At 54.7% G+C, this 11,352-nt stretch overlaps 1 protein-coding gene across 1 annotated transcript; it reads left to right on the forward strand.

Annotated features, from left to right (window-relative positions):
* Positions 1–40: 40 nt before the first annotated feature.
* Epn3 (epsin 3) lies at positions 41–10,134 on the forward strand. The gene is made up of 10 exons (XM_032913315.1): positions 41–329; positions 3,307–3,986; positions 4,838–4,956; positions 5,673–5,753; positions 5,946–6,074; positions 6,868–6,955; positions 7,374–7,643; positions 7,769–7,885; positions 7,978–8,211; positions 8,302–10,134. The coding sequence occupies exons 2-10, from the start codon at positions 3,446–3,448 to the stop codon at positions 8,628–8,630; spliced, it is 1,908 nt and encodes a 635-aa protein (XP_032769206.1). The 5' UTR covers positions 41–329; positions 3,307–3,445; the 3' UTR covers positions 8,631–10,134.
* Positions 10,135–11,352: the final 1,218 nt, after the last annotated feature.

Consider the following 11,352-nt stretch of genomic DNA (forward strand, 5'->3'; position numbering starts at 1 on the left):
AGGAAGGGGTTAAACACGCCCGCCCGCCCATCATCCTGTGTCCTGTTACTGCTGAGGCAGACCTGCCTGGCCAGCTGAGCAACTTTCCTCCCGAGAGTGCTGGCCGGCAGGAGTCGAAGAGGCAGCCGCCAGAGGCTGAGCTGCAAACCGCTGGGGGACCCTGCGGTCCTTCAGAGAGCTCTGTGCCTCTCGGTCGAGGGTGGGGCTCCCGGGACCAGGGTCTATGGTGGATGGCTCTGGAGCTGCTCCTGAAGCGGTGCCATCCCCCTACAAGTCAGAGGGTCACTGCAGAGGCTGCTGGGGCTGGGGCGAGGGAGCCCACTCTGGAGGTAAGCTCCCTCCCGCGCCGCGGTGGCGCCCTGCATGAAGGCGGGGGCTAGCGTGGGCTTAGGACTTAGTCTCTTTCCCAACCTTTAGAGGGAGTAAGGCAAGGCTGTGAAGGCACCTGGAGGCTTCTAACCTGCAACTTCTCTACCTTCCTATCCCCCAGAAAAGGGACGCAGGGCCACCTGGAGATTCCTGGTAGCATTTCTCTCAGATCCTGGCATATCTCTGTATTTGCACCTTTAACCTCAGAATGACCCTTTAGTCCACTGCTCCCCAGGACACAGCCAACTCAGGTCTGATGAAGCCCCAGCCTAGGACTAGCTAATATCCAGTCCCCTATTCCCTCTAGCAGCAGGAAGGACACTGCCACTCCTCCATTGCTTACTCTGGACCTGATGGGGACAGAGGATGGGGAGGGGCGCTGGCTGATGGGGTGCACACATACTTTGGCAAATTCGTGCATGTGATTGGTTCTTTCCGTCTCTCTGAACCTCCACCCTGGGGATGCCATCTGCTTCCTCAGTGCTGACTTTTAGGAATCTCTCCATCCCCCACCCTGGCACCCTTCTGGATTTGTGTCCTGAGAAATCCCACTGCTCCAAATCTCTCTGGGAACCTGCGTGTAGGTGGGAGTCTATACTCTGTGCCCGTTCCCCGCTCCCAGACCACTCCTCTGCTAGTAACCTCCTGCCTTCTTTCCACCTCTGAAGCAGCCTCCCCAGGTCCTGGCTGCTTCTCAGTGTCCTTCCCTCCACCTGGCAGGGTCTGGCTCAAGGTCACTGCAGTAATTCCATACCGGCTGCCCAGGGCTGCCGCTGCCGCACTGCCTTATCGACAGCTGGGTTTGTGTTTCACTCCTTTTTATCCCTGGGCATATTGTGTTCAATAAAACCTTCTGCTTGTAACACCACTGGCAGGGCTCCCAGCCGCGCCTGCCTCCTGCCTTCCTTCCCTCCCAAGTTAGGCTTCATGCATGCTCTGGGACCTCACCCTGGTGTTCTTCCTCCTTAGTGTGTCCCTACTGGGTTAAACTCCATGAGAGTCTATGAATGGCCAGGGTGGAGTCTCAGGCATCTCCCTGTGTATTCTTCCCCCAGCTCTAGCAAAGGTGTGTCCACACTGTCCACCTTGCTCCTAGAAGAAAAACCCAGGTAGGGCCGTGGAACCTACACAAACGGTCCCTTTTCCATGGAGGCTGCTTGTATCCACCCTGGCGAAGTAGGAAGGCCTAGGAAGCCAGGCCCAGGTAGGGCTCTGGTGGAGTCTGATCTGACTGGTTCTGCCAATTCCAGCGGCCAGCAGGGAGGAGCGAGCACACCAGGGCGGGCTTCGTGCACAATTATTCCCCATCTTGACTCTGCCACTGCCAGCCCGCCCTCCCACTGGGGAGGTGAACACAGGCCTGAGTCATTAACGAGGGGGAGGGCAGGAGTTTAACAAGTTGTGGTTGTGGCATTCCCACAGAAGGCCAGCTGGACAGAAAGACGGAAGGTAGGCAACGCTGTGGGCCAGTGGGGATCCAGTTTCCACACAATCTCATCCTTCCTTTGGCTCAAGATTGGGACCTGCGAAGACTTGTGGGTACTTTGAACTGAGTTGATCTTTCACTCGTGTGTGCTGTAAAGACAAACAACCTATATCCCTCCTCCACTCAGGAGGCTGGGACAGCCAAGGCCCAACAGGGTAGGGGCTGGAGGGTGATCTGGGCAGGGTATTATATGGGTATAATCTGGGCAGGCTGACAGGACGTGAGGAGGTCGTGGAGAAAGGGGAGTCTATGCTGATCCAGCTTCTCTCTCTCTCTCTCTCTCTCTCTCTCTCTCTCTCTCTCTCTGTGTGTGTGTGTGTGTGTGTGTGTACATGTATTCATGTGCAAAACTCTATTAGTGCCATGTGATGGCAGAGGGCTCCCACTTGGGTTTCTGGTAAGCACACCCTCTCTCTCCAGGGGGGCTCTTCTCCACTTTCTGACACTGTGAAGAGACATGTGACTGATCCTCCTTCTGAGTCTGCCTCCATTGGCTATCAGAGGTCTTCTGTAGCCTAAGGTCTCAGTTTGCTTGGACTGCCCCTGCCCTCAGGGAACTTCCATTCTGCCTGAAAAGGCGGTTCTGAGACAAGTAATTAGATGAATTAATTAGCAAACAAGGTGACACTGACAATAAGTATTGAATTAGTCTCGAGGAGACCTAGGTGTTGTCAAGGCTCGGCCCTGCCACCTACATGGCCTGTGTGTGTGCCAGCAGGGGGTGGCTGAGTCTCTGGAGAGAAGCGGCCTTCAAGGCATGCTCCTTCCCGGGCTGTCTGATCAGGCCACACTCCTGGCCTTGCTGGTCCCCTCCATCTTGATTTTCCTATTGTACCTCTCCCCGAGTGCCGCCTCCTTTAGGAGGTATCCCAGTTTGTCCCTTGCTTGTGCCTTATTGTTCCTGAGCATCTGTGTCCTGTCTCTAGGATGTGGGTGTTCCACAGGCAGATCGTGGGGGTCAGAAAGGACCCCCAGGACATGAGTGTTGAATGAATTAAATTATGAAAGGTGACCATCTGAGGAAAAAAAGGATGAAGGGCTAAACTGGAAAAGCTGTAGCACACATGGAGGGGGAGACAAGTAGACGTGGGAGGGAGAGTGACAGTCCTAGTGTCACTCTATGGTCCTCGAAGTCACACATTCAGACCTTCAGGTGGAGGGAGGAGTGCCGCTACTTAGCAGCTCTGTGATCTGGGGGCATCGCTGACAGATCATCTGAGTCCCACTGTCCCCATATGTGGCTAGAGAGAGGGGTTGATGTCTTGGTCTGGTGGTTGTATAAGATGAGCATGGCAAACAGTGTCCATTGATTGGATCATGAGTGCAATACGAGAAACAAAAGTTGGCCAAAAGCTGTCCCTGGTAGCAAGGACACTCTGGCTGTGCCATGCTTGACAGAGTAGACAGTAAGGAAGCCGCTGACCCTGAATTCTAGACCCTCTCTTTTGCAGCCCCATGTGGAATCCAAGGACACAGCCGCCCTGCTGAAAGCAAGGCGGCCCATCCTTCGAGACCGTGACTTCAAGACGGTGGCGCTCGGCCCTCTACCTCCGACGGGGGCGGGGGCCGCCCACCTCCAAGTCCCCAACTATGACAACCTCTGCGCTCCGACGCCAGGTGAAGAACATTGTTCACAACTACTCTGAGGCCGAGATCAAGGTCCGTGAAGCCACCAGCAATGACCCCTGGGGCCCACCCAGTTCGCTCATGTCAGAGATTGCTGACCTGACCTTCAACACAGTGGCCTTTGCCGAGGTTATGGGTATGGTGTGGCGGCGGCTCAACGACAGCGGTAAGAACTGGCGGCATGTATACAAGGCTCTGACACTGTTGGACTACCTGCTCAAGACGGGCTCGGAGCGAGTGGCACACCAGTGCCGTGAGAACCTCTACACCATCCAGACTCTCAAGGACTTCCAGTATATTGACCGCGATGGCAAGGACCAAGGCGTCAATGTTCGTGAGAAGGTCAAACAGGTGATGGCCCTTCTCAAGGACGAGGAGCGCCTGCGACAAGAGCGAACCCATGCTCTCAAGACCAAAGAGCGAATGGCTCTGGAAGGCATGGGCATTGGCAGCGGGCAGCTGGGCTTCAGCCGCAGATCTCGGGGCTCCCCGTCTTCTTACACATGTGAGTAGGCCCTGACGGGATGGCTTGGAGAGCGTGGTGGTGGTGGTAGGCCAGCTGTAGTCATGACTCTGCAACCAGGAGCCGCGAGATAGTTCCTTACCTCAAAAGGCGATTGGATCCATTCAGATAAATAATGTAATGTGAAAAGCTGTGGAGAGGGTGGCTTGGAGGTCAAAATGCAGGCTCTGGAGTTGCATACCATTCATTCTGTTCCTTCCAAGCCGAGTGGCTTGGGCAACCAGCTCCGTAGAGATACACCTCCCTCCCTATATTGTGTGATCTGAGGAATGAATGAGAGACAACCTGAATGCCCTTGACCTTTCTACTCAGAGACCCGACGTTCTGTAAACCCCTGCCACTCGAGGGAACTGTCCTTGAAAACAAGGGTGGCCGATGTTGAAACCTTTGTCCTGATGGCTCCCCAAAAGAGGCCTTTGTGACCTGAGGAACAACAGAAAGGCTCTCCTTCCATAAAGCCCATGATGGCCTGCTTGGGGCTCCGAGGCTATGATTTTGTTTGATTAGTAGATCCCTTCCTCCTGATCCCTGTGGCCCCAAACAGGCTAGGGTCCTATTGGAACTGCTCAAGAGCTGAAGTCAGAGACCTGCATTAAGTCCTGACTTGGGACTATTGCCAGGTCCCCTGCGATGGTGTCTACTCCTTGTCAAGGTGGCCCTGGCATCTAGCAGTGCAGTGGAAAAGTCCACAAAGGGGTGTCCAGTGTACTGCCTGGCTCACGAGTGCCTGAAAAGCCACTCTCCTCTGGCTCACCCTGCGAGCCCCAGCTTCCCAGCAGGCAGAGAGGGGAGCGTGGGTGCTGGTGTGCTCACAGACCCCACCCTTCTTGCAGCTGCATCCTCGTCCCCGCGCTATGCCTCAGACCTGGAGCAGGCCCGGCCCCAGACTTCTGGAGAAGAGGAGCTGCAGCTACAGCTGGCCTTGGCCATGAGCCGTGAAGAGGCTGAAAAGGTGAGATCTGAGACTGTCCAGGGCACCTATGGAGGAAGGAAAGGGGGCTGGTGTCCACTAGCCTCCATTTGGGCTCTCCACCCTGGACCTGGAGACCCACTCTAGCTCCCAGGACAGCACAGAGCCTGTTGGTGTTCTTGGTCTGTCCCAGTCAGAGACCCAACCTTTGGTGTTCTCAAGCAGGACCCCGAAAGGGCGGTGTGTAGTTGGGGGGTCTATGGTGTATCTTAGGGGCCTGCTATCTCTTGGTTTGGGAGAAGTGTGGGCTGACGACACCTTCTGAGAAAACACTGTGTCGATTGCTCCTTCCCGCCAGCCGTCTTTAGGAAGGACAGGGACAACACCTCTGATACCTCATCGTCCTTGCTATTACCTCGATGGATCCAGATAGAGCAGGCAGGGAACATGTATGTCTCTTACATGGATGGGCTATGGAAGTTCTCAGGGTACCCAGAAGAAAAAGATAGGTGAGACCTGAGACTGTACAGGGTGGCTGTTGAAGGAAGGAAAGCACTTCAGTGCTCACTAGCCTCCATTTGGGAGGCTGATTCTTAAGCTGCATTTCAGACCCAGGCAGGGAGACAGCCACCCTTTCAAAGCCCCTTGAGCAAGGGGCATTTCTGTCACCATGCCACGACTGGGCAGGACTGTGCTGGCACTCTAGCCCTCGGCTGAGAGCACTGTTCCGAGTTCACTCCTCTCTTCCTCCCTCACAGCCAGTCCCCCCAGCCTCCCACAGAGACGAGGACCTGCAGTTGCAGCTGGCTCTGAGCCTGAGCCGGCAAGAGCATGAGAAGGTAGTCGTAGAGAGGCCGAGTCACCTGGGCCATAGGTGCTGACCGTGATTTGGTGCTGGTGAAGGCATTGGTGGCAGTTCTAGGGGGCACTAATCACTTCTCTGCTGCTACTGCGCTCACCCGGGTACCTCCCACCTGCTCTCTGCTGACCCCAGTCAGCGGTTCCTTCATACCTTACCTGTCATTCTGCAGGGGGGAAGATCCTGGAAGGGAGATGATTCTCCAGTGGCCAATGGCGCGGAACCTGCTGGCCAACGTCGACGGGACAGAGAGCCTGAGAGAGAAGAGAGAAAGGAGGAGGAGAAGCTGAAAACCAGCCAGGTAGAGAGTGGGTTGGGGATTGGGGCTGCCCGGGCCTGGCATACCTGAGCTGGCACCTGCGCAGTGTGCAGAGCAGAGCACGGCAGGGGCTGGGGACTGAGCTGAAACAAAGGGCACGTCAGAGTCACAGTGGAGACTCCTTGGTCCACCTGCCACTTAGTGGCTTGGGACACTACTGGCCTCAGTTTCCCTTTTTGCACAGTAGGTGTTTTGGACAGTTCCAGCTCTCCCCTTGTAGAATCATATGGTGTTGTGAGTCTGGCCTAGGAGCTGGTTTAGCACATAATGCTAAAAATATCTCAAGTTCTCTGGGAAGGGGAGCAGGTGGCCACTGAAAACAAGACAGCCTTGCATGCTATTCATGCTGCCCCTGGGGTACTTCTCCATCCTTCTTCTCTGTGTCTGTGGTGGCCATTTTCTCTTGGGTACTAGCTAAGGAAAAAAGTCATCGAAAAAAAGATCTGTCTTGACTACCCCTTTCTGTTGGCCCGGGATTTATCCCAGCTCTGTCTCCCTGGCTATATAACTTCAGGCAAATCGCCTCCCCTATCTGGCCTTCAACTAGTTGGTTCATCTGTAAAATGAACTACCTCACAAGAGTGTTATGAAATGGGGCACTAGATGGATGAGGAAATGTTTTATAAATAGGAAATGCTGATCAGAGGTGAAGGGTCATTAAAAGACGCTTGTGGAATGAAGGAGGGGCATGAGCTGGCTCCTGGCCACAGGTCAGGCCTCCCCTCCCTTCAGGCCCCACCCACTTCTGAGCCATGGCTGCCTCTCCCCTCCACAGTCCTCCATCCTGGACTTGGCTGATGTCTTCGCACCTGCCCCGGCCCTGCCTTCCACACACTGCTCTGCTGACCCATGGGACATCCCAGGTGGGCATGCAGGGTTCCCAGATTGGCCCCTAAGAACCCTGCTTCCTCCCAGCCACTTGCTGGCAAACTACCTCCTCTCCATCACTTAGGATCACTGTGCTGCCTCTAGAATGGGATTTTTGAAGGAAGGGCCAGGGGAGCCCACCTGCAGATCTTAGTTCATGAGAGGCTCAGCAGAAGGCCAAGCTGCCCTCACTGGCTAGGCAAGCCCTGACTGAACCTACATTCCCAGGATTGCAGATCCAGGCTCCTGGCCTCGTTAAACATGGGCTTGAGAGTGCTGCTTCCTCAAGTCAGCATCCCACGTGTGAAGCGGGTACCACATCACCCAACCTGGTCTGGGCAAGTGGGAAGGCCCTTGAACGAAGGGTGGGGGAGGGTTGGGATAATAAATGTGCTATCTTTCTCTCCTTCCCAGGTCTCAGGCCGAACACAGAGCCAAGTGGCTCCTCTTGGGGACCCTCTGCAGACCCCTGGTCTCCAGTGCCCTCTGGGAATGCCCTGTCCCGAAGCCAGCCTTGGGATTTACTTCCTACTCTTTCTTCCTCTGAGCCCTGGGGCAGGACCCCAGTGCTGCCTTCTGGACCCCCCATCGCAGACCCCTGGGCACCAAGCTCCCCTACCCCAAAACTCCCCAGCACTGGAGTGGACCCTTGGGGGGCCTCTGTGGAGACGTCTAACACCTCTGGTAAGTGGAGGGCTTGGGGGGTAGGAAGCTGGGGACTTCCCTTTCCTCCAATCCAATGACAGTGAGACCATTTCCCAGACGCATCCTTATCCTTTCTTCTAGCTCACTCCCTTTCTTCTGGCTAGCTCTAGGTGGTGCCTCGCCCTTCGACCCATTTGCCAAACCTCTAGAATCCACAGAACCCATGGAGAGCCGGGACAGTGCCCAGGCCCTGCCCAAGGGGAAGTCCCCCAGCCCTGTGGGTGAGCAAGAGGCCGGGGAATACAGTTGCTTGGTCCAGGGGCGCCTCTGCCCTCTTCCTTCCTCACCGCTGAACTGATCAACTCTCTTCTAGAGCTAGACCCATTTGGAGACTCTAGCCCCAGTTGCAAACAAAATGGTGTGAAGGAGCCTGAAGCTCTTGACCTGGGTGTGCTAGGAGAGGCGCTAACGCAGCAGCCAGGAAAGGAAGCGCGCCCCTGCCGGACTCCAGAGTCCTTCCTGGGCCCCTCTGCCTCTTCTTTGGTCAACTTGGACTCACTAGTCAAGGCACCCCTGGCTGCAAGGACCCGGAACCCCTTCTTGACAGGTAGAACACCCTGGCCTGGTGTCTGGGACCCCACGGGGCTGCCCCTCTCCCGCCATTGCCAAGTCCCTATACTTTATCCTCTGTCCTCAGGTCTGAGTGCTCCGTCCCCCACTAATCCGTTTGGCGCAGGCGAACAGGGCAGGCCGACCCTGAATCAGATGCGCACCGGCTCCCCTGCGCTGGGCCTGCCGCCGGGAGGACCCGTCGGGGTGCCTTTGGGCTCTATGACCTACAGCGCCTCTATGCCCCTTCCGCTCAGCAGCGTGCCGGTCGGCGCGACCCTCCCCGCCTCGGTCAGCGTCTTCCCACAAGCGGGAGCCTTCGCCCCGCCGCCGGCGAGCCTGCCTCAGCCGTTGCTGCCCACGTCAGGCCCGGTGGGGCCATTACCCCCGCAGGCTGGCACTAATCCCTTCCTCTGAGACGCTTCAGCGCCTGCGCGCGAGGCCCCGCCTCCTCGAGGGCGGATCCTGCAAGTTGAGCATTGGATCTGTGGACCCCTGACAGATCCTGAAACCAAGCTAGGGACTGACTGCATCTTGGGATCGAGGACCACGCCCGCCTAATAAAGACTGGAATCTACGTCCTCAGCTCTTACGAATGGACTTTTTGAGGGGTGTGGCAGCTGGATCCGGACCCCAGCACCTATTATTACCTGCTGAGACAGAAACTCCTTGACCGTCTGAGGGAGTCCTCTTAACCCCCATTCCCCTCTCCTGTTGGCCTGGTGCCCTCCTTCTACTCTCCCATTCATTCAGGCATTCGTCCATCACACGCGAAATATTCCTAAAGTAAGGGGTGACAACATTTGCTCATTCTTTGACGCGCTATGCACCTTAGGCAGAGAATTTCACCCAATCATATTGCAAGGAACCTCGACGTTAACTTCAGCGTTTGTAAGGCCCTACCTATGCTGAATATGCAGTGCTTGTCCAAAACTGGGTTAAGAATTTCAAAACAGAGTTGATAAATCTGGCGACACATAAGGGTGATCCCAGCATTTAAGGGGGTAGAGGTAAGAGGATCCTGAGTTCAAGGCCAGCCTGGGCTCAATATATATTTTTTTAAAGATAAGGCAGAAGAATAATAAACTAAAGGTCCAAACTTCCCAGGTAAGGTAGCACAGGCCTTTCTTACTACTCCTGTTTAATGGCCAACGGAGGCTTTCAAGAGGTACAGTGACATGTTCTAAGTCACAAAGCTGGAGTAACATGGGTCTGGGATTCAGAGTCAGACAGTACGGCTCCCTGGGGAGGATCAAGTTTAATTCAGCAAACACTGACTAGGCTGTCTTGGACAAAAAGCTGGGTTCACCCAGGATGACTGAACCCACACCTTCCAGGAGCTAGGAAGACAGAACGGTAGTAGACAAGCCAGTAGCACTGAATATAGTTGTGGCACAGCCAGCCACGGGAAATATCTTATGTCTGACTGAATCATCTTAAATTCAACTCTGCCCCTGTCCCTTTCCTGAGGGCTGAAAAGACCAACCTTGGCCATCAGAAGTCTGGATCTCTGTGGGGTTATTGCAGGGTTTAGGAAACCAAATGCAGACAGCACCTGGACTTCTGCCTTGAGGGTTACCATGGCTACCCATGTGTGCTCAGGACCCAGGATCTGACCTGGCAGACAGCCTAGTCTGGCTTTGCTCTCTTTGGGGTCACCATGAGCATGTGGACTTCCTCAGCCTGAAGCACCATAGCTGGGGAGAGGTGGCCCAGTGTCACTGTCCTTCCTAGGTACATGGGCAGGAACTGTTGTGGTTGTACGGGGCGAGGCAGCCACAGGGCTGCTGCAGGTAGGAGGGGCAAGAGCAGCTGCTTAAAAGCTGGGCCTGCCAAACTCTGCTCCAGGGCTGAACTTAATGATAATCGCTTGGTAATGAGTGGTTAGTCGCTCTTGAGTAAAAGACTTCACCTCTCTGTGTCTATGCCTCTGTTTCCTTCTTTGCAAGAGTTCCTTCCTTGTTGGGTTGCTACATGGATGCTCCCATGACGGTTGAGCATCCATCCCTGTCTGCCCTCTGCTCCACCGAAACCCGGAAGGTTCAATACTCCTTGGCCCCAGGGCTCTGCTGCCCCATACCTCTGCCCCTCCTCCCCCGAGCCCCGAAGAACAGGTTGGTGGCCTTGCTTCCTGAAGTTATAAGGCTTACCTTCCTCCCAAGACTGGCACTCTGTTCTGCCCTGTCTGGGGCAACCACTCCCCATTCCCAGCATGCTTTCCTCATGGCTCAGCTCTCACCCCAGTTCCATATTAACTCCCTGATCCCGGATCTCTCATCCATCTCCATCCATGTCTGCCATCACCCCAAACCCTTGGCACTCGCGACAGGGCTCTCTGTCTCCCCTGGGAACTGCTTTCCTGGCACTAGAACATGTCCTTTTTTTTTTTTTTTTTTTTAAGATTTATTTATTTATTTCATATGTGGGTACACTGTTGCTGTCTTCAGACACACCAGGAGAGGGCATCAGATCCCATTACAGATGGTTGTGAGCCACCATGTGGTTGCTGGGAATTGAACTCAGGACCTCTGGAAGAGCAGTCAGTGCTCTTAACCACTGAGCCATCTCTCCAGCCCTAGAACATGTCTTATAGGGCAAACCTAACCCCCAAGCCTGTTGCCCTTATCCTCAGATTCAGTGTTAGGAACCTCATCTGTCTTCTAGGCCTTCAATTCACTTTCTTCCAGGCAGATCCTGCTTGCCAACATACAGCCTCCTTGGCTTCATCTTTCTCAAAATCAAAGCCATTGTTTCCTTCTTTCCCGTTTCTCAATGGTGGGCTGCCTGTTCTCAGCTTGGTGTCGCTAGGACTACACTCACCAGGTCCAGCCCAGGGTCTGCTAAAGCCAGAGAACATTTAACTTCTCTGTAGGCACTTCATTGTGGTGTGTGTGTGTGTGTGTGTGTGTGTGTGTGTGTGTGTGTGTGTGTATGTGGTCTGTGGGTGGAGTTTAGGGGACAACTTCACATGTCATTCCTCAGGTACCTTTCACATTTTGAGACAGGGTTTATTTTTTCGTTTTAACATTTCATTATTTTATGCACATTGGTGTTGTGCCTGCATATGTTCGAGCACTACATGCATGAGTTACAGTTGTGAGCCACCATTGGCCGGGGGCGGGATTTAATGAATCCTCTG

This window comes from Rattus rattus, chromosome 9 (genome assembly GCF_011064425.1).
Source record: "Rattus rattus isolate New Zealand chromosome 9, Rrattus_CSIRO_v1, whole genome shotgun sequence".
Classification (NCBI taxonomy): domain Eukaryota; kingdom Metazoa; phylum Chordata; class Mammalia; order Rodentia; family Muridae; genus Rattus; species Rattus rattus.

What these genes read in the sequence shown, in the direction of transcription:
- Epn3 (XM_032913315.1), top strand. Translation starts at nt 3,446, where the DNA reads ATGACAACCTCTGCGCTCCGACGCCAGGTGAAGAACATTGTTCACAAC. An exon ending in CTCCCCGTCTTCTTACACAT is followed by an intron (nt 3,987 to 4,837) that starts GTGAGTAGGCCC and finishes CCCTTCTTGCAG; the next exon opens with CTGCATCCTCGTCCCCGCGC. An exon ending in GCCGTGAAGAGGCTGAAAAG is followed by an intron (nt 4,957 to 5,672) that starts GTGAGATCTGAG and finishes CCTCCCTCACAG; the next exon opens with CCAGTCCCCCCAGCCTCCCA.